General features: G+C 39.6%; 1 protein-coding gene across 1 annotated transcript; it reads left to right on the top strand.

Annotated features, from left to right (window-relative positions):
- The first annotated feature begins 1,120 nt into the window (after nucleotides 1-1,120).
- Nucleotides 1,121-25,670, top strand: NUFIP2 (nuclear FMR1 interacting protein 2). Its single transcript, XM_001918341.5, has 4 exons — nucleotides 1,121-1,913; nucleotides 6,715-8,439; nucleotides 20,785-20,817; nucleotides 23,403-25,670. Exons 1-4 carry the CDS (start codon nucleotides 1,637-1,639, stop codon nucleotides 23,453-23,455), a joined length of 2,088 nt encoding a protein of 695 aa, XP_001918376.2. The 5' UTR covers nucleotides 1,121-1,636; the 3' UTR covers nucleotides 23,456-25,670.
- Nucleotides 25,671-26,776: the final 1,106 nt, after the last annotated feature.

Here is a 26,776-nt window from a genome sequence, read left to right as displayed (position 1 = left end):
GTCCATTGCTGAATGAATGGATAAACCAAATGTGGCATATACATACTATGGAATATTATTCAGCCTTAAAAAGGAAGGAAATTCGGATACATACAACATGGATGAACCTTGAAGACATTATGCTAAGTGAAAAGTCAGACACAAAAGGACAAATATTGTATGATTCCATTTGTACAAAGTATCATAGAGACAGAAAAATATAGCAGTTACCGGGGATGAAGGGAGGAGGGAAAGGAGAGTTATTATTTAATGGGTACAGAGGTTCAGTGTGGGATGATGAAAAAATTCTGCAGATGGACAGTGGTGATTGTTGCACAACCATGTCAATCTACTTACTGCCACTAAACTGTATACTCAAAAATGGTGAAAATAGTAAATTTTATGCGTTTTATGGTAAATTAAAAAAAATCCCCCCCAATAATACGTACACTGAGAAAAGTGTGTTATACATACATATTCAGTTTAAGGAATAATTATAAAGCAAATATATGTATAATCACCATCTAGGTAAAAAAACAAAACATTATCACAGGGTACCTCTGTACCCCTCCCCATCACAACCCTTTTTTTCCTTTCTCAGTAACCACTATCCTACCTCTAACGTTTGCTTTTAAAACTCAGGCTGTGATGTGATTTCTCAGGATAAGTTCAATCAATACTAAAATGCAACAAAATACTTCTTTAAATTCCAATATTTTCCACAAATGCAAAAACTTTTTAAAAAACTTAAAAACTTTTAAAGTGCTCTTTTCCCCCTTCTTTTGCTCTCGAATTTCTTCATATTCTAAAACCTATCTTGGTTCCACAGTTAACCTCACCTGCAGAGTTAAAAACAAAAACAAAAACAAAAAAAACCTTCAGTGTAGATTTTAGATTTTCATTCCTCCCGCTCTCCCTTGCCTCCAACTACAAAGAAACAATGATTTAAACCCTTTGTGCCCTTTTAGAAAATTACACAGATACCCCATTGTGGAACCCTATAATCCCTTCGTGGAAAGGAAGAGATTAGCATATGAATACAAAGCAAAATGAATCCAGAATACAAAATGATCTACTGGATTGTGAAGCTCTTGTATTCTTAAAAATGTATTTATTTCCTCTTTTTGTATTGCCCCTTTAGTGGTCTCAGGGTTAAGGGAATTGAGCTTCCCCTCTGGTTACCCGGAAAAGGATTAAAAGAGAAAAAAAAAAAGCCAAGAGATTCTAGGAGGTGCAAAACCAACAGATGGCTCCCAGAGCCAGTGGAATCTGCTACACTCGACATGAGCTAGCTTGCCGGCGAGGAGTGTAGAAAGTGCTGTTCGCAGACTGCGTGGTGAAAGAGAGAAAGCGACAGAAGAGAGAGCCATAGTGCTGACGTTGAAGGCCCGGCCCTGTGAGGTTGCATAGGGTAAATGGCGTTGGCCAGGAGGCAGTGGCGAAGGGGAAGGAAAGAGGATTTGGGCTAGGGGCGGGGCCTGCGGTGCAGCGTGGCTCCTGATTGCTGGAGCGCGGCTGCCAATCTCGCAGAATCGCTCGGTTAACCAGTGCGCTGGCGAGACGCGGTCAGATATACTGAGTGAGCCCTGAGAAGCAGTCTCAGATCCTGACGGTGCAGCAGCCCGCAGCCTCAGCCAGGGAGTCCCAGCCGCTTTCAATGGAGGAGAAGCCCGGCCAGCCACAGCCTCAGCACCATCACAGCCACCACCATCCGCACCATCATCCCCAGCAGCAGCAGCAGCAGCCGCACCACCATCACCATTATTATTTCTACAACCATAGCCACAACCACCATCACCACCACCATCACCAGCAGCCTCACCAATACTTGCAGCATGGAGCCGAGGGCAGCCCCAAGGCCCAGCCAAAGCCGCTGAAACATGAGCAGAAACACGCCCTCCAGCAGCACCAGGAAACGCCGAAGAAGAAAACAGGTCTGGGAGGGAGGACGAGTGGGGGAAGGGGAATGGGGGGTGGCGGGTAGGGGAGAATGGGGGTGGGGCTGGATCGGGAGAGCGCGAACTGGGTCGGGGTGTGCGAGTGCGCGTGTCTGGGTCCTGCCGGGCTGGGGAAGCCCCCTTTCATTCTCCCACACCTCGGGCTGGGCCGCAGGGTTTGCAGCGCCCTCTCCTTCTCCTCTGCATGGGAGAGGCCCGACCAGGCCAGTGTGACCTTCCCGGCCCCCGCCCGGGCTGGAGGGAGACCGGAGGGCAGGCCTTGGGAGTCGAGCCTTACTATTCCTTTCCCGTTTCCCTTCCTGCGGCGCTGGAGGGACCTTAATTTGGGGGCTCTGAGTTGTGAACCTAGCCGCCCCCCCCGAAATCCTTTGGGGTGTAACTCAGGAAGGCCTAGCGAATCCCGACTCGGGTAGTGTCGCGAGACCCTTTTGCAGGCGGCGAGGAGAGGGTAGGTGGGCAGAGTTGAGGAAGTGTCCTCCCTCACCCGCCGCCCCAAGCCCACCTGTGGCCTTGGGGTTCCCCGTCTGGGGGGGCGGCTGGGACCCCTCGTTTTTCGGGTCATTTCCACCCCTAGACGCTCCTTTTGGCAGCCAGACCCCGCCGTCTGTTCCTGCGGCTCCTCCCGAGGCGGGCGCCCCGGGCCCGCTCCCCAGGAGCCGGCGCGGCTGGAATGTTCTCTCCTCCTCGCGGGGCCGCTTCCTGTCCGCCATGTTGGAAGCCGATTCCTGTCACCGACTCCGGCCCACTGAGGAGCGGAGGGGGAAGGGTGGCGAGGGGACTCGGCGCGGCGGAGCCGGGTGGCCGGGGATCCCCGCGGGCCGTCGCCTGGCCCCCAGCACTGCGGGGGCGCCGCCGCCCCAGGCCCGCCGCCGCCCCTCCCCCCGTCGCCGGCCGGGTTGTGTAACCCGGTGGCGGCCGCGCGGCCCCGGGCGGGTCCCTGGGGTGAGGGGCGGGGGCGGTTGAGGTGGGGGAGGGAGGCAGCCACGAGGGGAGCGGCCTGCGCCGGGCCCCGCGCGCCGGCGGCCGCGTTTCCCGCTCCCGGGTGCGGCGGGAGGCGCGGGCGGTCGGGGCGGGGAGCCGGCCTGCGAGCGGAGCCGAGGGAGAGGGAGGCCGCGGGCGGCGGCCGCCGCGCTGCTCCGGGCAGGAGGGCCGGGGGGGGGGCCGCATTTGGCGTCGAGGCGGTGCCCGGAGGCCGGGTGGGGTACCCAGCGGGAACCGGGCTCCCCGGTCACGAGTTTGTCTGCCACAGGAACCTCATCTCCTGCCAGGTTTGCTCACGATCCCGCCTCTCAGGCTTTCACTTGGGCCCTTTCCTTCCAGCAGCTCATTTTTACAAAAAAAAAAAGCTGCTTCTGTCCCCCTCCAGCCTCCCCAACGTTTACCTTCTGGGCTTGGGTAGTGTTTTTGAGAGGAGAGATTAGAAAAATGTTTGATTGGGCGGGGGAGAGGGCGAGTTTTTTTGACCCCTATTTCTTGTCCTTAAGGGTGAACTGAGGTGGCTCGTCCATGAGGTTAGTTCACTACCATCTTGCCTCGGATGAGGCTTTTTTCCATGTTAAAAGGAAAGGCGTTTTCTCATTTAAACCGATTTTGATCCTAAAACTCTTTCTTTGACAATTGCTAGATTGAGAGTAAACGTCATTTTAGAAATCATTTGAGAAGAGATGAACTTAAAAGTTTGTAAGCACGCAGATTTAAAAAAATAAGGGTTCTTTGTGAATTGAAGAGAAATGAAGGAAATGGTAAGAAAATGTTAAACCCAGCATGTCAAATTTGATACCAGCAGTTATTGAGAACTGGAGAAAAACTGCTTTTCTGTTGGAGACTTGATGTAACTTGAAGACTGAAATTAGAATGTCAGATTTTCCATTTTGGAGGGTGCTAGGGACTGATGGGGTGCAGTAGAAATGAATATATAAATGTGTTGAGTGTTTAATCCTAAGGATTTGGAGCAGTTTAAAAACTCTTAGAAAGTATACAACACTAGATCTTTTTAACATTAGTCCTTTTTCGACTTAAAGGTGAGAAAATCTTACCTTACGGTTGCTTGGAATATAAGGCAGCATTACTGTTCAGATGGGGAAATTGTGTTTTGTTGTTCAGGTACTATATTAATATAGACAGTCCTGCAGGACTCCTCTCTACTTAGAGAAGCAGCCCCTCAACAATTCAAGGTGGCATCCTTCAAATTAGCGTGTCTTATCCTGAAAGGGGGATGAATAGGGAAAGCAGGGCTTAGCAATGTTGAGAGAATGTAGACAGTTTAGGATGAGCGGTTTTTCATGTGTGGCCTGGTCACAGTACTGTTGCTTCAACGTGCATGATGCTGATTTACTGAGAACGCTTATGAGGCTTTTTGAAATGGATCTGTAATTTCTTGAGGTGGGCTTTTATGACCCATTACCCACAAACCTATAAAGAGGAACAGTTTTTCTTTATCCAGAAGAGGGCGCAGGAGAGGCCCAAATGTGTTCACTAATTTCAGTTTCTAATCCAAAAGCTAGATTTATCAGGACTCAAGTTTTGCTGCGTCCATTTGAAGTAGGGTTAGATGCTTTAACATGGCAACCCTAAGTGATAAAGACACTAGGAGTCCTTTGATTTCTCTAAGTAATTCTATAGTGTTTACAGTTTTCTTAAATTCCTAAGTTTTAAAATGAAAATGTCTCTGGATGACTTTGCATACCAACAAGGTTGCCTCGGGAAAATTTTTATGTAGTTAAATGAGAAGCGTTTTTGTCATTAAAACTTGGGAGCAAAAGTATAGTTGCTTCTGAGCTGTTTTTAAATTGTTTGGTGATTTCTGATATTGGAGCCACTAAATATTAATTATCTTAGGAAAAATTATTCTAGTTCCCTTAAAAGTCTTGGCTTTGGTCCAGCTTGGTTTGGACATTGGATTTTTTTGGTGTTTGCGACTGCTTACCTTTGAGATCTGAAAAGTTATGACTAATGGGCCCAAGGATACAAACTTTTGTTCAGCCTGTTAAATGGTATATATAGTTCTTCTCTCTGGTTTAAAATTGTGAACTTATATCTGTTAAAAATGTTGAGAGCCTCTATTTAGGAACTTTCTGCATTTCTAAAGAAGAAAAGAACCTTTTAGAAAACATCATAAGCGATGATCTCTTTACTGTTTCATAGTTAGAATTTTTCCACCAAAAGTTTGACTTGATTTGCTATCATAGCTTTTCCAGCAGCCAAAAAGTAAAATGTAATTCCACAGAAGTTAAGAACTTTTACAAAATATATTCTCTTATGGAGAAACTTTTGTGCCACTCTATCTTAGGAATGATTATGCCATAAGTATGTTTTCTTGAGTTATTTCCTGAAAGTTAATGCAGTGGAAGAAAATGCCTTTGTTTGCTCATTTTTAGTGTTCCCACCTTTTTCTCTGATGTAGAATGAGTGACCTAAAATTATAGTAAACCCTACTGTGAATCTTCCCAGACTATGTTCTATTCTATATCAAGTTCTTTTAAAACAATGGTTCTCAAACTTTTGTTTTTAAATCTTAGTATCCCTTATACTCTTAAAATATACAAAGAGCTTTTGATGAGGGTTATATCTATTGATATTTACCATATTGGAAATTAAAACAAAATTTCAAAAGAAAAATATACAAGCTTATATGCCTGTTGGCCTTCACAGACTAAAGGGCCAAGAGAATGAATGAACTGACAAAGGCAAATTACTTCGTGTTCCTATTGGACACGACCCCCCCCCGCCCCCAAAAAACTGCCTTAAATAAATGTGTGGATGTGTGTATCCTTCTCTTGTGTATTTGTTTCTAATGACTTGACCTCAGGATGCTTTTGGGAACATTTAGTAGGCAGGTAGATAACTAATGACACTATTTTACTAGTAAGCAAATGGGGAAAGTTGTTGACTCAATTGAGTCACTTATAGTAATAAACTTTATGACAGTTGAAGGTCTTAAACTTGCATATCATAAACTTTTTCATGTTGGATATGTTTCATTGAGTCAGTACATGTTTTCTTACTGCATCATTTGGATGGGCAGTATAATATAGTGCTAGGAAACCATATTCCAGATAGACTGGAGTTCAGATTTCCAGTTCTTCCACGTTGTAACTTGGGCAAGTTACTTAATTTCTCTGAGAGTCTTTACCCAAATGTAAAATGAAGAAAATATATCTTATAAGAGTCAGAAACATTGGTATCTAGGTGTTTTGGTGTCCTACATTAGCACTATGATCTACTGTCTGGGAAACGGCAAAAGGAATTTAAGACTATGTTAGAAAAAATTCATAAGTGTTAGATTTTTGTTTGACAGAACACAGTAGAAACTTCTTATGGTGACTACCAACCATTTGTGGTTTTGTAGAAATGGAGTCTTTTAATTTCCCTGTGGTACTTATGATTACTATATCAGTATAACTTGATTTTGCCCAGAGGGTAGCTCTGCTCTTAATTGTAAGGGAAATTTTATAACAGCTTTATGAGAATGATGGGGGAGGTTGATTCTGTTAGATGAGAGGTATAGGCATTATGGCATACTGCTTAAGAGGTCATATTCTTTCTGACTTCACGCTTTCGCTTGAATCCCAACTCAGTTCTGTTTCTTGTTTAGTGGACTTCCTAATCTGTAAAATGGGGCTGACAAGTGTCTTACAGAGTTATGAAATAATAACATAGGAAGCTAAAGCTCATAGCATAGTGTCTAGCACATAGTAAATAAAAAGTCGTTAAATATTGGATACTACTGTAATTTAAATATTGTAATTATAAAAAAACTTTTCTTTTTCCTCTGTAGGCTATGGCGAACTAAATGGTAATGCTGGAGACAGAGAAATATCTTTAAAGAGCCTGAGTTCTGATGAAGCTACCAACCCTATTTCTAGGGTCCTCAATGGCAACCAACAAGTTGTAGACACTAATCTAAAGCAGACTGTAAAGGCCAACACCTTTGGGAAAGCAGGAATTAAAACCAGGAATTTCATTCAGAAAAACAGTATGGACAAAAAGAATGGGAAGTCTTATGAAAATAAATCTGGAGAGAACCAGTCTGTAGACAAGACTGATACCGTAGCAATTCCAAATGGTGTTGTAACAAATAATTCTGGCTATATTACTAATGGTTATATGGGCAAAGGAGCAGATAATGATGGTAGTGGTTCTGAGAGCGGATATACCACTCCTAAAAAAAGGAAAGCTAGGCGCAATAGTGCCAAGGGTTGTGAAAACCTTAATTTAGTGCAGGACAAAATAATGCAACAAGAGACCAGTGTCCCAACCTTAAAACAGGGACTTGAAACTTTCAAGCCTGACTACAGTGAACAAAAGGGAAATCGAGTAGATGGTTCCAAGCCTATTTGGAAGTATGAAACTGGGCCTGGAGGAACAAGTCGAGGAAAACCTGCTGTAGGTGATATGCTGCGGAAAAGCTCTGATATTAAACCTGGTGTGAGCAGCAAAAAGTTTGATGATCGGCCCAAAGGAAAGCATGCTTCTGCTGTTACCTCCAAAGAGGACTCGTGGACCCTATTTAAACCACCCCCAGTTTTTCCAGTGGACAATAGCAGTGCTAAAATAGTTCCTAAAATAAGTTATGCAAGCAAAGTTAAGGAAAACCTCAACAAAACTGTACAGAATTCTTCTGTGTCACCGTCTTCATCTTCATCCTCTTCGTCGTCTACTGGAGAAACTCAGACCCAGTCTTCAAGTCGGTTATCCCAGGTCCCTATGTCAGCACTGAAATCTGTTACTTCGGCCAGCTTTTCTAATGGGCCTGTATTAGCAGGGACTGATGCAGGTGTATATTCTCCAGGGGGTCAGCCACTGCTAACTACTGCTGCTAATACTCTAACACCCATCTCTTCTGGGACTGATTCAGTTCTCCAGGACATGAGTCTGACTTCAGCAGCTGTTGAACAAATTAAGTCTAGCCTTTTTATCTACCCTTCAAATATGCAAACTGTGCTACTGAGCACAGCACAAGTGGATCTACCCTCTCAGACAGATCAGCAAAACCTAGGGGATATCTTCCAGAATCAGTGGGGTTTATCATTTATAAATGAGCCCAGTGCTGGCCCTGAGACTGTTATTGGGAAGTCGTCAGATCATAAAGTGATGGAGGTGACGTTTCAAGGGGAATATCCTGCCACTTTGGTTTCACAGGGTGCTGAAATAATCCCCTCAGGAACTGAGCATCCTGTGTTTCCCAAGGCTTATGAGCTGGAGAAACGGACTAGTCCTCAAGTTCTGGGTAGCATTCTAAAATCCGGGACTATTAGTGAGAGTGGAGCCTTATCCTTGGAACCCAGTCATATAGGTGACCTGCAAAAAGCAGACACCAGTAGTCAAGGTGCTTTAGTGTTTCTCTCAAAGGACTACGAGATAGAAAATCAAAATCCTCTGGCGTCTCCTACGAACACTTTGTTAGGTTCCGCCAAAGAACAGAGATACCAGAGAGGCCTAGAAAGGAATGATAGCTGGGGTTCTTTTGACCTGAGGGCTGCTATTGTATATCACACTAAAGGTAAATCATTTCTTTCCTATACAAAGATTCTTATTGGTCAATTTAATATACATTTATTAGATGTTGTGTTAAGGGTGAATTTTGGGAATTCCTATGAGATTTAGAAAGAACGTTCACTTTTCCAACTTAAAAACCGTTTCTTTTTGCATAGATAAGTATATTAACTCTTACCTGGTTCAAAGAATAAAGAGGGGATGTTGGGGGGATGCTGGCTAAAGAGATGATGTTATATATTCTCTTGAACACTCTTAAGAGGTCTTAAAATTTTTCTTTGAACAGATGTTCCCTCTCCTTTGCTTTTTAGAGCATATGCTTCGTTATTAGTTCACTTGATAGTTCTAATTTGCTTAAAATGAGTAGGAACAGTGTTTTTGAGGAGAAGTCTAAAAAGATGGAGTGTCAAACTATTTTCTCTTGTAAGAGGGTATACTGGGTGCCAAATGGTAACTAGAAAATATTTTAGACAAACTACCATGTTAAGTACAATTAGTATTGTAGGGAGCCAGGCTCTTGAGAGTCTGTCCTTTTCATAGCCTTAAAGCCCATATTTAAAAGGAATCAGATATCCCATGTTAATAACACTCTTAGAATATGGTTTAGTTGTGTCTTTAAGAAAAATGTGGTGTATGGCCTAACTAGTTTAAATCCTTAAAGCAAGTAATGAGGTTGAATGAACGACGGTTGTAACCTCGGTGCTTTTGAGAACAGTGGTTTTCAGTCTTCTACCTCCATCTCCCAGCCTTTCCTTAACAGAAATCTGCACTGCGTGCATGCACACACCTAGTATGTACTGTGCATTCCCATCTTTAACAGTGGCTCGTTTAGACAGTGACTTGGGACTGCAGGGAAGGGGCGGCATATGTATAGTGGAGGTGAGGTGATGACCATATTCTTCCTGGAAGAATCGCTGCCTCGGAGATACTAACAAAGCTATTTGTGTGCCTTCAAAGCAAATTACCTAGTCTGCATACCTTTCCTTATCTGCAAGTGGGAAGACATTTAGTAAAATAAGCGTATCCTTTTTTTTTTTTTTCATTTAAAAAATGGGGGTAAGTAGTAGCATTGCCTTATGGGAGTTTAGAAGTAGAAATCCTGGCAGATAAAATTACCTGTTTTCACTTTTCTCTAGCACTGCTCTTGGGAAGTAAATATGTGTTAACCAGGAGCTGGATGGTTTTAGGAAAGTTAGGGCAAAAAAGAAATGCTTAGTTTCTTAAGACATGTGGTTAATTATAAGTTAAATTCTGCCAAGGGAGTTGGGTGTTTTGGGTGTTATTTTCTGTGCCATCTGCCCTCCAGAGACCATTACTTGGAAAATCTTTACCAAAGTATTTTGTACTGGTGGTCCATGTGAGAGCCTGACAGGATGTCTGGTTGTGTTATGTTCTCCTACAGCCTACAAAAAATTTTGGGACAAGTTATTCCATTAGATTGTTGGTTGGTGGTTTTATGTATGGTTTTTGTAATGGAGAATTGCAGGCCTTTTTAAATGGGAGTATTAACTACTATTTATTTCTAGGTATGCTGTATGCATTTTTCCCTTTAGCTGGGCTAACGGAATATGAAATCAGTGATCTTTAGATAAACTAAATGCCCCTACATGGATGCAGTTATATTTAGTTTTGCTGATGTTACTGAAATAATTGCTTTAGTTTAGTTTTAGTGCATCAGTTTGAATTTTGTAGTTGGATGTTATTGAGATTAAATTGGTATTGATTGTTTTTTCCCCCCGGAACAGTAGATAATACTCAGTTCAGTTAGGTCTCAAAGTGGCAGGTTCTTTGAATTCCTACCAAATGTAGATTGGTACATTAGGTCACTAATTTCTCTTTTCTTGGAATGTGTTTTGAATCACAACCTTTTGAAGATCTTTTTCATAGGTGAAGTCTCAACTTTTTTTTGAAATTTTTGTCTTAATTTTCTTAAACTCTAAAAGAGGTAATCATCAGTTGGGCTTATTGGACTGTACTTTAAGAGACCACCTGTATTATTTTCTTGGTACTTTTAGTGTAGTTTTTAAATGTTCAAAAGTAATCTCTTAGGGGCCATCCCCGTGGCCAGGTGGTTGGGTTCGCACGCTCTGCTTCAGCCGTCCAGGATTTCACCGGTTCCGGTCCTGGGCGCGGACGTGTTGCTGCTCGTTAAGCCATGTTGAGGTGGTGTCCCACATCCAACAGCTAGAGGGACCCACAACTAGAGTATGCAGCTGTGTACTGGGGGGAGTTTGAGGAGAGAAAACAGAAAAAAAAAAAAAAAAAGATTGCCAACGGTTGTTGGCTCAGGTGCCAATCTTTAAAAAAAAAAAGTAATCACTTAAAAAAGTAATCTGAGTTGAAGTTAAGCTTAGAACTGGAAGTTCTATGCATACCTCCTAACTTCAAAAATAAGCCTTTTAACAACTTTATTTGGAAATAGTAGGTGGGAGGGTGTGTTTTGTCAGTTCAGTAGGAATGGTGCATTTTTTAGGTTAAACATTAATTGCAGCCTTAGAAGTACTGCAGATTTTAAAAAATGTGAATGTTCAATACAACTGAGGATGTGAAATGAAGATATAATGAGGCATAAAAAAGAAGTTGATGGGAATTCTATCCATCTATTGGGATTTTTCTTTTAGCTTTTGATACATACTATGCTACTAACTTTTCTTAAGAAGTAAGACTTAATCTTTCTGTTACCTGGGGAAATATTGTTCCATTACGTAGCAGTACTAATATTTAAGGTGAGAGGTAGGTCCTCTTTTCCTGTTTGTCTTAAGTGACACTAAAGAGGCAAAACTTGAAACTGGTATCTGTTTTTTGTGAGGAAGATTGGCCCTGAGCTAACATTTGTGCCAGTCTTCCTCCACTTTGTATGTGGGATGCCACAGCAGCATGGCTTGAATAGTGGTGTGTAGGTCTGTGCCCTGGATCTGAACCTGCAAACCCCGGGCCACTGAAGCAGAGCTTGTGAACTTAACCACTACACCAGTGGGCCGGCCCCTAAACTGATATCTTTTAAAATTGATTATGAAAAAATTTATACATGCAAATGCAGCCAATAATGTTATGAACCCCAGTGTACCCATCATCTGGCTTGAACGTTTTAAAAGCGTTGTCATTCTTGTTTGACCTATCCACCTTCACACTTTTTTTTGGTAGGAATTTTTAAAAGGAAATTTTGGTATCAATATTTTGTTAGTTGATACTTTGGGTATGTTGGAGCACATACCCAGGATGTAGTAGAACTCTTCGATTTGTTGTCAAAGGCTTACAACCCTGGGCCCTAAATTTTTGGGGTGAATCTTTGATTTTGAAATGGTCTAAAGTCATTTGAAGCCAAATGTGTTGAAATAAGGTAGATTGATGTGAGTTGTATGTTTGGTTGAAGTGTTCATTTAAACTGCGTTGATTGATCTTGTCTGGCTAATATTGCACTGAAGGATATCAAGCATTTAAAATGTTGACATTTTGGAATATTCATTAAAAAATAATTTGATGTGGTAAATTTTACCCAGCACATAGAGACACAGGGGAGATGAATAGAATAAGATTTAATCCTTGGTGGTTGTAGTGAGTCAACATGAAAGCTTTCTAGTTTAAAGTATCCCTGAGGCACCTCTAGGCTATCGCATGAAATTTAAAAAATTTGTTTCTCTCTTACCTCCACAGGTGGCAGGTTATTGGCATAAGTGATTTGATCACTAGATCTGGATCTGGGCTGGAATAAAATAATTTTTTTAACTCACTAGGTGGTTCTGATTGTCAGCTAGGAGTGGGAACTTCAGGTCTAGAGAGCTTTCCTCAGCTTAATCCTTTTTTCTTTACTCTGTTTTTTCTTTTCACAGTTTTCTGTGCCACTAAGGAGTTGTGCAATAATGTGTGTGTGTTTTCCTTTCCCTTATGATGTACCTACCATAGGCAAAGTACTTGGCTTAGCTATGGAATACTTACTTCAACAGGATGTCTTTTCCTTTAAAGAACTTAATCAAGTAGAGGAGAAAACAGTACACAAGTTTATAAGGCAAGATTTTAAATGTCGTAAGAAGGGGGCAAATAAGAGACTTTTTTTTTTTTTTGAAGACTGGCACCTAAGCTAACATCTGTTGCCAATCTTCCTTTTTTTTCTTCCTTCTCCTCAGAGCCCCCCAGTACATAGTTGTATATTCTAGTTGTGAGTCCTTCTAGTTGTGCTATGTGGGACGCTGCCTCAGCATGGCCTGATGAATGATGCTAGGTCCGTGCCCAGGATCCGAACCAGTGAAACCCCAGGATGTGGAAGTGGAGGACGAGAACTTAACCACTCGGCCACGGGGCTAGCCCCATAAGTAGAATTTCTAATGGGAGTTAAGGGTAGGAAGAGTAAAGGCAGGGTATGTTTTCATGGAGACAGCAGCATTTAAACTGGGTTTTGATGGATAGGGAAGATTTGATGTATGGAAATACAGAGAAGAGGAAGATAAAAAGTTGGAGAATCATGAGTAAATGTAAATATTGGAAGGGATCCACTTTGGATGTAGGGAGGGGATGTAAAAGAGAAGGAAGGTAAATTGCTGCCAGGTCATGGAGGCTTTTCATTTCAGTCTGGAGGCGGGAGGAGACACTGAATATAAGGGAGATAGGCTGGTGGAATGGAAGTAACTAATACTGAGAGAGGACAGTGGTTTTAAGGCTGCTATTCCCAATTCCTGTGTACTTGAGCAAATCATTTGTCATTTTTAAGCCTGGGTTTCCTAATTTTATAAAATGAATGTATCAGTCTTTTTTTTATTGTGTCACGTGCTCAGGTGCTTTAAAAACTGAGTTGGTATTAAGCAATTGACTTGTAGGTCTGTATTTAGGGAGGTTAATGTGGCACCAATTTGTAGCGTAGATTGGAAGGCATTTTTCTGGTGAGTAGAAGTGGTGGAAGATCAGTTAGACTGTAGTCCAGACAGAGAGATTTTCCCGTTTGTGTTAGCAGTCATGTGAATGTATTATTTATTCAAAAATAAGCATTTTTAAAGAAAGTTTTTAGATTAAGTGCACAAGGGAACTGATAAATATTTCTACATCAACAGGATTTGAAGAAGAGACAAGTTATGATTAATTGATCCATAAAACTGACTGGACTTTGAACACAGTTCAGATATTTGTTTACAGAAGGATTTGAATATTTTCTCCTTTTAACACAATGCTAAGTATTTTCACCTTTACTGCATTTTATTGCAGGCGCTCCATGATTGCTTGTGGCATCACAGTTGTCTTTCTAATAATCTTAGTCACAGATGCCTGCTGATTTGACTTTGGTTTCAGCCCTAGTTAAATTTCCTAGATTTGAGAAGGGTCTTTTTCTTTTCTATATAATATGGGACATATAGGAATGTATGTAACAAGTAATTCTTAATGTGGTGTAATATCCTTTTTTCCCAATACCTTGCCATTTTACCATCCATCTTGGCTGCTTGATTTCTCATTAAATCTGCTTTATGAGTGCAATAATGATGAATTTACTTTGCTGTTAGTCTGAAAGGTAACTTGTAAGGAATTTATAGAAGCTAAAATTTAACCCCCAGATTTCATTAGCATAAGTCCTGAGGGTGAGGGAGGTAAACCACCTGTGCTGTAAAAGTAGTAGTTTCATTCCAGGCAACTTGAATTGGATGTTTTACCTTTAAAAGTAAACCGGCTAGAGTAAGTATAGCAGTAGAAATAAGCGAAAAAAACAAAAAACCCTTGCGCTCCGTGTTTCTGTTGTGTGTATTTAGAGGTGGTCCCAGACAATTCTGTTTAGTCTGATTTGGTGTGGCTCTAGATTGAGAATGTAAGATTGAAATCGATACACTGAAGAGTTCATTAAGCATCTACTGAAAAGGTGGTGACTTCTAACTACCTTAGTCAGATTTACTTGAAAACGTGCTGTATTGGGGCCGCCCTGTGGCCGAGTGGTTAAGTTAGTGTGCTCTGCTTTGGCGGCCCAGGCTTTCCCTGGTTTGCATCCTGGGCACAAACAAGGCACCGCTTATCAGGCCATGCTGAGGCGGCGTCCCACATAGCACAACCAGAGGCACTCACAACTAGAATATGGGGGGCTTTGGGGAAAGAAGAAGGAAAAAAAAAAAATTGTTAACAGATGTTAGCTCAGCTACCAATTTAAAAAAAAAAAAAAAGTGGTGTGTTTCTCTGGGTATAGTCAAAATGGAAAAGGAAAAGGTGGGGAAGATTTCCTGACAGGCTTCTTTACAAAAGAACCTGCAGATACAGTGGACTGGTTGAGAAAGAGGAAACCAGAATAGCAAAACGTGGTGTTGAAATCATCGAAAGATAGGTAAATCTGGATTAGGAAGGAAAAAAGCAAAATTTAAATTTGTCACCACCTCTGCTGCATTGTACAGAATTTGATCTAAAATGGCTTAAATAAGGGATTGGAAAGCATGATTCATGGTAAATTGATCTGGGTGTTTTCAATTATGGGAGTCAGCTTATTTGGCCTTAACATCTGATTTATTTTCTTTGGGGAGTAGGAAGCCATTATGTGCTTTTTTTTTTTTTTTTTAAAGATTGGCACCTGAGCTAACAACTGTTGCTAATCTTTTTTTTCCTTTTCTTTTTCTCCCTAAATCCCCCAAGTAACATAGTTGTATATTTTAGTTGTGGGTCCTTCTAGTTGTGGCATGTGGGATGCCGCCTCAGCATGGCCTGACGAGCAGTGCCATATCTATGCCCAGGATCTGAACCAGTGAAACCCTGGGCTGCTGAAGCAGAGTGCAAACATAACCGCTCAGCCACGGGGCCAGCCTCCTTTTTTTTTGCCCCCCCATTATGTGCTTTTAAAAATGGTTAAATGTTTTTTAAATGATTTCTTAAATGTCCTATTAAACTGGGACCATAGTATTATTCAGTTTTCATTTAAGGCAAAAAAAAAATATGCCTTTGGTTAGTTTTAACCATCTTAGCTTCAGTCTTTTTCTTTGACGGATTTTAGAATTAAATGCTGCTTTGTTGGACCATATGAAGTTGCTGTTTTCGTAGGTTAAAAAAGGTTGAATATCAGCAGTTTCAAATGGGTCTACCTAATGCTACTTTGTTATTATTACTTCCTGACTGATTTATGAGTAGTATTCCACACAAATCAATATTTATTTGTTTATTGGTCTAAGCACTGTGTGAAACAGTGGTGGTAAGTAGATGAAAAGAGAGGGTTCGTATCATTAAGGAACCCAGTATAACAGGGAAACATACATGGAAAGAAATATATTACTGGTGTGATTGCTCTGTAGGAAAAAAATACAAAATGCATTTGAAACATAGAGAATCCCCTGAGGTGGTTGGCAGAGTCAGGGGAGAGTAATCAGGATTCAAAAAAGAAATGGAAGTTGGCTTATTTATTGTACAAGGAGAATCAGTATTTTAGGTGGAGGAGATGGAATAGTTTTTCAAGATTGCCAGTCATTCAGTTTGTTTCAAAAAAGGTGAGTGGTGCAAGTTAAAAAAATCTTTGGGCCAGCCTGGTGGTGCAGTGGTTAAGTTCACACGTTCTGCCTCAGTGGCTGGGGCTTCACCGGTTCGGATCCCGGGTGCAGACGTGGCACCGCTTGGCAAGCCATGCTGTGGCAGGTGTCCCACATCTAAAGTAGAGGAAGATGGGCAGGGATGTTAGCTCAGGGCTCATCTTCCTCAAAAAAAAACCCAACCAACTTACTCATCTAATTTATTTATTGATGTACCCAGCCACTGTGTAAAATGCTAGATTATTGTTTTATACAGGACAAACACAGATCCAGTCTCCCTTAGGCAGTGAGAATCCATTGAAGTGTTTCAAGCAGTGTGATCATTTTCAGATTTATGTTTCTAAAGGAAGAGAAAATACTTGGTGTAGAAGATAGAACTTGAGGCTTGATTAAGGCAAAAGAGGCTAGTTAAAAGACAACTGCAGAAATGTTTGTAAGCTGCCGCTGCTTGAGTCAAGGTGATTGCATTGGGCTAGAGGAAAAAGGATAGGTGACTAGAAAGTTACATTTGTCTTAACTTTGGATAAGAATTGCAGTAGTTGAATACTCCCTCCCTCAATTCCCTAATTTGCGTTTTCTTAACTCTACCCACTTTCCTATGTTCTACATCTTCAGTATCGCCTTCCTGGTATCATTCTCTTTTTCTCAGATGTTGATATTCCTTCAGTCCCCTTTTCATGCTCCTCAAACTTGTGGTAATCTCACCCAGTTCTGCCGCTGTGTATTAAGCTTGAAAATTCTTCAGCTGCTTTTACTCTTGAGTTCAGACCACATATATTCAACATCACCACTCCAGTTCTATGTATATAAAACTGAATTAATTTTTTTCCAAAACCTGCTCTTTCTTTCCTGCCTTCCCTCTCAGAGAATTAACATGTAACTCTTATTCTTAGGTTTTATGGATCCTGTCTCTAACATCTCCTTTTTTTTCTTTTTCATCTCTAATACAGCTGTCCTAGTTTATTTTTCCAGTGACATACACTGGGCTCTTTTTCTGTATTGTCATTTCATCCATTCTCTTCCTTGAAGAATCATTGCTAATATTTAGTACAATAACCTCAGATTTCTTCAGTGGCGTCCCTTCACCTATATGATTAAGTAATAAACTTTCTTCCTCTGTGCCTTTGTGCTCTGTTTCCTAAATAGCAGAATAGTGTTTTTCTTTGTCTAAATCTTCATTCTTAGTGACTTTCAACTCTGAATAGTGTTGTTCCGTGAATGGTGTTGTTCTGTATCTAAATCTTTTCCTCTCAGTGGCTTTCAGCCTTACTAAATCTCTTGAGACCACTGAAGTGTGGGTCAGCCAACTTTTGTATAAAGGATCAGATAGTAAATGTTTTAGGATTTGTGAGCCATAGGGTCTCTGTTGCAATTACTAGTTGCTTGATTCTGCCTGGTACACAAAAGCAGCCATTGATAATGTATACAGTGGTTGTGGCTCTGTTCTAATAAAACTTTATTTGCAAAAATATGATGAGTGGAACCCAGTTTGCTGACCCTTGCTCTAGCACACCTTGTTTTTGAATACCACCAAGCTTTGTTCATGCCGATGCTTCTACCTAGAAAAGCTGCCTACTCTATTAAGCTCATAGAGGCGCAGCCTTTGTTTCTGTTTTTGCATCTGTATCCCTAGCCCCTCAATATTGCTTTGTAATCTACTTGGAATTAGAAATTTACAGGTAATTGGACATTTATCACAGAAAGCATTGTGATGGGGAGCTATGTAGAAACTAGTCTGCTTTAGAAAATTTAATGTTCGTTTCATGAGATGAATGGCCTAACAATATTTGAAAATTTTGATATAGTAAAATTTCAAATTTGGATGGTGGTGGTCTAAATTACAGAATTATGAGAGAATTGCCTACTGTGGTGTATCTTAAGAGCAGAAATCTTTGTTAGCAGGTTTGGTCCCGTGGCCATTTCTCAATAACTCTTTACATAATTCTGTGATCCCTCTTTAAAAGAACTGAGAAGTTAAAGATTTGGGGGTGGGGGCAGTGTAGCAGAAGGCAGTATTAAAAGTAAAAAGATTAATTATGATTTTGTATAGGTGAATGTGCCGTCTGTAACCTTCTTTATACTATTCATTTGTTCAGCTTCTCTTGTGATACTTGAAACAAAATTACCCAGTCACTCGTTTTGGATTTAGAATCTGAGTCAATACTTTTGTAATCTAAAAGAGGGCAAAATGTAATTCACTCCTTTCCTGTGTGTTCTCTGTCACTAGCTTCTTGTTAGTTTTGGTTTAAGCGTGGCATATAACCACGCGAACGATATTTGATTTATTCCCCCTTCTTGCTGATACTCGTTTGAGTTTCATGAAAAGTTTTAAGTTCTGATCAAAGAAATCAAGTTACTACTAGTTATAGAAGTAATTAATATTAAATAACAGGAAAGAGAACTGCGTTCATTTCTCAGTTCAGCAGTTAAGATAATACTGATTTATTTCTTGATTAGAAGCTAGGCTGGCTTGGCCCGTGGCTAATTTTTTAGCCAGGTCATACATCGCTTTACCCTCCTCGAAAGTCGTAGTCAAATTCATTACTTCAGAGCCCATATTTGAGGGTAATAAAATGTTCTTACCAGAAATCATTTAAAATCTGTCATTTTAGACTAAAGCTGAATGTTCTATTTTAAGCCAAGGAAATGTCTTCAATCCGTTAAAGAAATTGAGTGTTTACAAATCGTTTTGTCTTTATTCTAAAATTTGTTGTGTTTGCTTTGCTTTTAAAGTAGGATGGTTGCTACTGTGACTCTTGAGTTCTCCCTCCCCCAAACAAAAGGAGGAGGGAGGCGGTTGAGGTTTGCGTTGGGGAGGAGAAAAGGAAGTGTCATAACATAGGTGGACTAAGATGAAAAGTTTGATTGTTACTTTTTCCCCCCTCAACATACAACTAACTGTAGATTTGTCTTTGCGTGAAACAAACTTAGAATTAATGAGCATCAAGTAATCTGTGTATATAGAACTCAGGAATTTATTTGTTCCCAAATGAGAGATTTCAGTACTTTCACTAAAAGAAAAAATGTTACTTGTGTTAGATTAGTTTTTCTTATAGTCAGGTTAACCAAGGAAAGGCTTATCTTTGGGCTTCTTAAAATAAGCCGTTCTGAGATAGAGAAGTTTGTAGGATAATAGCTCTAATGACTATTTCAGCTATTCTTAATTGTCTGAAACTAGTGGAATTAGACATTATATTGGAGTGATAGATATGAGCTATAAGACTAGAATTCTCTTCCTGATATTTCTTCTTTTTTTCCAGATTAGATCACAATTTTCTCCCCTTCCTAGACCTCCTAGAGGGGAATTTTCCTGCCAGTCTTTGGGGGCATCTGCCCAGCAATTTAAAGGCCATAGCATCCAAGTAAGCTCTTGGACCAACTGGCAACCAGTGCGTTATTCCCAGTCTTTGTTTGATTAGGGAATTGCTGTGATACCTTGAATGGAATTTTATCTGGATAATTAATTACATTGGTCATTTTGAGTAATTAACTATTGCTTTAAACATCCAATTCTGACAAATTTTCAAAAAATCTTAACAGTTTTATAGAAGTGAGTTTGATGGTGGGGGAGGTTAGGGAGAGTGTGATTCTCCCATTCCCTGCCCCCATCCGTACACATAAGACAAAAAAGTAGTTTTAAATCTATGTGCTTTTTTCTTTTAGCCCGGGATGGGGGGGATTATGTTGTACCTTAACTATAACCCATGTCTAGGTATAGCCTATCTTAATGAGCTCCAATTTTATTTTTCTTTAACTATAATTGGTTGCTGATGAATTATATAGAATACAATTACACAGAATCCAGTTATACAAAATAAAATCACCTTTTTGTCTTTTCAAAATGGTAGTTGTATGGCCATGAGAAGAGTGCTTATTCTCAGTGTTACTTATAGTTCTTTCCTATTAGTAGGTAATTTTTGTTTACATTAATCTCCCAGTAGAGTATTTCCTTTCAAGGTCCGGTTCTTAGGTTCTTGTAGTGTGGTAGTCATCTTTTGTGTTATTAATCAAGACTTCAAATATCTCTTCTGCGAAGCTTTCTTCTATGCTTCCACGTAGAATTTTTCTTGCTTTTTCTCTGTATGTCACTATAGTTTGATCATGTACGTATTTTTCTTATTGTAAGATGCCAAAGTAAGCACATTGTAGATAAGACATTTGAATGGAATTGGAGCAAATGAGGATTGTGTGTTATTAATAAATGGGTATGAATTGGTGTTTTGACCTTACCGTAGGTTTAAAATAAGAGTAGGTGTGGTTTGAAGAACAGAACCACTTGCCTAAGCAAAGAGTTAAGTAAAATTTTTCTTTTAAACTTTTTATTAAGATGATAGTTTGCAACCTTGTGAAATTTCTGTTGTACATTATTGTTAGTCATGTTGTAGGTGCACCACTTCACCCTTTGTGCCCTCCCCCCCACCCCCCTTGTTAAGTAAAATTTTAATGAAGCATTTTAAGCATCAAGCTTAATTAATCAAACTTGATGAGTGCTTCATTCAGAAGACTTGGGCATCTTGTTTAGGGGTGATGGTTTACAAAAAAATACTTGGTGTTTTTTAATAACAACAAACTGTTAAATATTTTATCTATAGCATGCTTCTGCATCTCTTTGCCACAGAATTATTCTCTTGCCAATTTGATTTCTGATAATAATTGACTTTCTGTAAACAACACTTACGGCAATCTGAATGATACTCTTAAGAATTGTAGGAAAATATGAGTGTTTTGTCTGAGCTTCAAAAAATTGTGCTATTTCAACCGTACCTCCAGCCCAGCAATAACCAGTCTAGGTTTTTTAGATTTAAAGTGAAAAGCTTAGCTTTAAACTTTGCTGTACAAAATTTAGTGTATAAAATAATCCTTTCCTTTTTTCTTTGCAGAAATGGAATCAGTTTGGAATTTGCAGAAGCAAGGTAAGAATGGTTAGGCTACCTGAAATGTTGGTACTAATCACGAATTATCATTCATTACTATTACTTTTGGGTAGGAATAAATAACATGAATAGTGGCCTACCAGATTAGTAGCTTTGTATTTTGAGTTATTTAATAACTGCAGTCAGAAGGCATTAGCTGCCATAGCAGGACTACTAAGGACCGAGTAACATAAGTGAAAAGAATATTTGAAAGTACTCTGTACCTGCTAGGTGAAGAACATAAATATTTTTCTCCCTTGATTATGACAGTAAGACAGACCATAAATATTTTTAATCTAGGAAACCAACATGAATAAGTGTTTCCACTTTGGCCAGTCTTTATCTGCATTTGTGTGGTAGACAAGGGATAGCCTAGGAACTGAAATTCTTGGCTCAGGAAAATATTAGCTGTTTTAGAAACCTTATTCAGCCTGTATATTCTCCGAAAAGATCACGAATCTAAATAGCAAACTAGCTTCTTTCACCTCCCCCATAAACAAGATGGAGAATAGCAGGAGAGCAGAGGGACTGGATAATCCATATCTGGATTATTTGGAATTTTCAAAAAATTGAAACTGGTTGTCCTAATTATCATGTGCCTTCTTTCCAAACATATTAAAATATGGTAGTTGTGGAATACCTGAAATAAAATGAGCTTTTTTTCTTTCTTTTCTTTTCTTTCTTTTCTTTCTTTTTTTTTTGAGGAAGATTAGCCCTGAGCTAGCTACTGCCAATCCTCCTCTTTTTGCTGAGGAAGACTGGCCCTGAGCTAACATCCATGCCCATCTTCCTCTACTTTATATGTGGGACGCCTACCACAGCATGGCGTACCAAGCGATGCCATGTCCACACCCGGGATCTGAACCGGCGAACCCTGGACCACCAAAGCCGAATGTGCAAACTTAACTGCTGTGCCACCGGGCTGGCCCTAAAATGAGAGTTTTGATTCGTAGTCACTAACAGATTTGGGCTTTCAGAATCCTGTAACTGAATTGTATCCCACTTCCCATCCACTTTGCTAGTTAATATAAGTGAATTTCAGATGAATGTGAAGTTCCTAGAATTTCAGAACTTGAAAGATGTTAGAAGTTCTCTTCTATCTTCTTATTTTACAAACTAGGAAACTGAGGCCCAGAGAGGTTACTATATAAGCTGGTAAGTGGCAGGACTAGAATATAGGTCTCCCTCATTTCCACCATTGCCTTTTCTTCCACCTCTCTCTCGTTCTTAAGCCAGGTCTTTTTTGTTTAACACAGCTGTGGCTTAAAGATAACTAGCAAACTCTTAAATTATTTTGAGTTGCTGTCTGTGTACCTTCTTAGTCAAACACAATTGAAAAAAAGGTAGACTAGAAAATGTACCCTGCGAGAGTAGACCTACCTGTTTTTACTGTAAAATGGCTATTAACTAATCAGAATGAGCATTATCTTCATGGCAGGTTGCTTAGTGTATGGCCCTTGGAGTCCTAGAAAAGATAATATATTATCTCTGGACTAAATTAGATTGACTCTTAGGCTCAGGTGAGCCTAAGTTCTTTCGTATTATTTTTCAGCCCTTTATGTTTTTCCATTAGTTGACATGTTTTATTGGTTTCCTATTTTTTATTAAAGCATGTATACTCTAAAATGTTCTTATGATAGATGGAAATGCTATGTAATAAAATCATCACCTAGGGGCTGGCCCCGTGGCATGGTGGTGAAGTTCACATACTCTGCTTTGGCGGCCTGGGGTTCACAGGTTCGGATCCTCGGCGCAGACCTAGCACTGCTTGTCAAGCTATGCTGTGGTGGCATCCCACGTAAAATAGAGGAAGATTGGCACAGATGTTAGCTCAGGGCCAATCTTCCTCACCAAAAAAAAAAAAAAGCACATCACCTATCCAGAAGAGGGCAACATACAGCTAGATAATAGGAATGTAGAATAACACTAGAGTCTTTGCCCAGACACATTCTGACTGTTTTATACTTTGAATCTAGGAGATCCAGAGGCTTTTGCTATTGCTGAGAATAAAGGCTGGTGATGCTGTGAAAAATTAGGTGGAAGGAAGAAGAAATAAGTCATGATTAGGACTGAATTGGTAGTTTTGCCAAACTGACCTAACCTGAAGTTTTTGGTGCTAGGTGTTACTTGAACAGTTCCTTAGTAGACAATCCACACTGATTAAAATAAATTTTGACTTCAATTTGCCGAGAACAACGAAAGAAAATAAGTATTTTAGTATTGGATTTGTAGACAACTTAAGCTTTTTTTTGGTCTGTCTGCTATTTTTAAATGTACTACTTTTATAATCAGGAGAAACACAAAGAAAACCCTTGTTAACTGAACTGAACCCTTTTTAATCTGTAGGAGTTGAGCCCCTCACTGGCTAGAGGACCGTGTTGCTGGAAATCCGTTGGGATATGCTGGGTTAAGGAAAAGTGGATGGCACATGTATTAATATAAAGAGGAAATGGTCTTTAAATTGTATTTTTATAAAAAAGAGGGGCATGATGATGGTTGTTTGGGATTTGTTATTGGAACATAGACATTTTGGGATTCCAGACCTTATTTTTATTTATGTATGTATTTTTTAACCTTCCCTGCAGATCCCAAAAGGATAATCACTTACAATGAAGCCATGGATAGTCCAGATCAATGAAGGACCAGACTGCCTATTTGTAACCTTTCTGCAGCATTAGAGCCACCGTTCATGGGGGACACAAGGCTTTTATGCTCCTAGATCTTCAACGCAGCAGAGGAACCATAAGTAGAATCACAGGATAATATATACAAATATATATATATACATATATATATATAGTTATTTAAAAAAAAGGCAACTGAAAGTAATTAGACTTCTTAAGGAATCAAATTTATTTCAAGAGACTACACATGGTTATTTAATCTCCGGTACTGAATAGTTTTTTTTCTTTTTTTCTTTTGTTAGTTTTTGTTTTTAAGTGTGAATGCAAGTGATTAATGAATACAGACTTATTAACAAGCGTGGTTCTAAAGTTCCTGCTGTCATCAACTTGGGCAACAAATGACCCACTGGAAAGGCAAATCCACTTAAAAGATCTCTGTATCTTGTTCTGTGACTAAAGTGATACACTAATCACGGGGAACCCAGAATGATTCAACATTTTCCCCCACTCCTCCCTTGATCTTTTGGTTATACTTTGAGCCCTGCGAGAATGCTGGATAAATGCCTTGAAGTTTGCAGGGGTGTATTTTTTTAGCGAATATGATTTGCATGTCTTGCCAGGAGTTAAGCAGCCTCTGTGGGGTGTTGGGGAAATATTTTCTTTCCTTCCTTTTATTTTTTTGTGGGGTGGGGATGGGGGAGGGCATTCAAGTTCTACAATTCTGGAATAGTTGGTGGTACATAGTTCACTTGGCTTTGGTTTCATATTGGACTTTAACAAGTGATGAATCCATGAGTGTCATTTAAAGAAAAGTTACAGAACAAACAATTGGCTTTAGATATTTAATATGGAAAAATATTCTTGTGCCCATATTTTAATGTAATTGTATAAGTGGGAGCAAAAATATATTCTGCTTTTCAACTGTAGGTGCTCCAGACTTGCTCTCTGTCACTAACACTAAATGTGCTGTTTTCCTTGTTTTTCATCAAACATCTAAAGAGAAACTTCTGTACCTTTCTGTAAATTCTCTTTTAATTTGTCAGAAATATCTAAAAGGGGAGGAAAAAATTCCATGAAAACTTTAAAACTTTTCATGTTTTTAGCCAGTGAGGAGGTAATAAACTCTGCCTATAGAAGGTGTGTTTTCATGCAAACTATACTTCTGAGCTTATTAGCTTCTAATTATATCTTAATAAATATATTTTATTACTAGAGCAAAATGGGTTTTTTAAGGAAAATAATGTGAAATTCTGGAAATTTTCTTTTGGGCAGAGAAGAGCATTAGCCCTGTCTTAACATCACATTGCCATCCTGTTGCACTGCAGCTGTAAATAGCATGCTAAAATAAATTTTTGTGTGTGTGTGCAGAAACTAAGGGTCCAATTTAAGATTGGGTGATGTTAGTGGCATAAAAACAAGTTCTCTGGCCTGACATAGCATCACATCACACACACAGAAATTAGTATATCCATGTATGTCAAATACAGGTTACAACAGCAGGGCATTATATGAAGAGGTGTAGTCTTCAAATAGGAAGTAGACTTGATCTCCTAGCGTATTTGGGGAGAAAGTAACTACTTATGGTCAACCCCTTTCCTTAAGAAATGTCCAGTTTTGAGCGACTGTAGAATGGATGAGTTTTCTTGTTTTGTTGATTATTTGAGGCTTTTAACAAGTAGTTTGTGAAAGAAGCTGTTGGATTCAATATAGAGTAGAGAAAATATCTTTATAGTCTGGATTTCTGCCCTGCTTAGATTTTAAAAGTATAAGCATGGATTGCCAATTCCACTTGATGTAAACAAAACTTTTTATACATAATATATATATAATAACTTATTGTATCAGTCCAGGTTCAGAAACTTGTGGTAGGCCAGTTCCAGATAGTTTCATTTCACCTGTAAACTGTATCACTTTTACTGATATTGTAATTTTCAAATGTATAATATGTTTACAGATGTGCCCTGCATTTAGTCTGCCTTGTTCCTATTTTGATTTTTGTTGAGTCTCCTGCCTGCTTGCCAAAAGCTAGGATGCTTCAGGCCCATGTACAATTGAAAGCAGAGGCATCCTTGAGCTTTAAAGCATTGAACAAACTGGAAAATGCAACATACCACATACTGAAGTGAAAGAAGTCTGTGTTTTTGTGTTTTTTTTTAAATAAAAATTTTCAAAAAGTTAAAAAAAAAGATATAAGGTTGATTAAAGGAAAAAAGGCTCCAGTTTGTTTTATAGGTTTTAAAGTTCTGCTGTGTGTTCAATTGCCTTGTGTAACCACTTGTCGCCTTAGGGCCAGATCCTCCCGCCCCACACCCCCCTCCTTTTTTAAACGTCCGTTTTGCTTGCCTGGAATTTTAAAGCTCTTCTGTCTCACAACTCACAAGAAACTTTCTGGGTTTGTGACATGCAGAGGTTGAATTCATACATATTTAAAAAGGAAAAAAAAAAAAACCCAGCCCCCGTCTGAATTGGGCTTTTTAATATAGAAGAAGCAACAGTTAAAAAACCTCTTTAGAAAGCTGTCGTTGCTTTCCTGCTTCCCTTCCATGTCCCTCAGGCCTCCATGTTTAGAGAAGCCAAAAAGAGAATGTATCCCTTCTCTGTTTTTCCAAAGGTTTTTGAGAGTCTCACTTCTAAATGAAACAATGCAACATTTCACTTTGATTTCCCCACTGAAATTTCCTTGATTATATGGTTAGAGGTATATAGTTAGGAGTGTTTCTTAACCTTCTGGGAACCCTAGTGCCCCATCATATTAACTGTCAGTATTTTTGGGGCATTGGGTTAATGGACTTAATTGCCTAGATACAAGCAGGACTTCGGGACAAATCTCCTTTGTGCTGTTTGGTAACACTTAACTCTACTTGTCGCAATCTTTATCCTTAGGTCCTCACACAATTCCTTACAGAGCACTTATTAAAAAAAAATCTTAAGAGTTGATCTGTTTTCTGATTATTTTTGTGTAAGCTTCTAAACAAACTTCAGCTGTGATTAATTTAGCACATTTAAATAACATTAATGTGTTATTGTTTGGTATAAAGATTTTTCCTTCAACTCAGAGTATTAGTACTGTAGCATAAACCAAATACAGTCTAGAGGGGATTTTTAACATCCCTCCATTATAAAGACTGAAAAAGGTGTGTGTGTGTGTGTGTGTGTGTGTGTGTGTGTGTGTGTGTGTGTTGAGTGCTTGTGTGTGTGAGGGAAAGAGGGGGATATTAAAAGTTAGTAAGTAAATGAATGTGTGTAAAACCTTATATTAGTATTCAGAGGATGAACTTGTATTTATTTTGTGCCATTTGTTTTCATTATACAGAATAAAGTCAGGTGGTTTTAAT

This window comes from Equus caballus, chromosome 11 (assembly GCF_041296265.1).
Source record: "Equus caballus isolate H_3958 breed thoroughbred chromosome 11, TB-T2T, whole genome shotgun sequence".
In the NCBI taxonomy this organism is placed as follows: Eukaryota; Metazoa; Chordata; class Mammalia; order Perissodactyla; family Equidae; genus Equus; species Equus caballus.
This window is presented reverse-complemented; position numbering and strand designations above follow the sequence as displayed.

Excerpts from the sequence above, each read along its gene's own strand:
- NUFIP2 (XM_001918341.5), top strand. The coding sequence starts at position 1,637 with ATGGAGGAGAAGCCCGGCCAGCCACAGCCTCAGCACCATCACAGCCAC. Across the intron at positions 8,440-20,784 it reads TATTGTATATCACACTAAAG|AAATGGAATCAGTTTGGAAT; the intron begins GTAAATCATTTC and ends TTTTCTTTGCAG. Across the intron at positions 20,818-23,402 it reads TTGGAATTTGCAGAAGCAAG|ATCCCAAAAGGATAATCACT; the intron begins GTAAGAATGGTT and ends CCTTCCCTGCAG.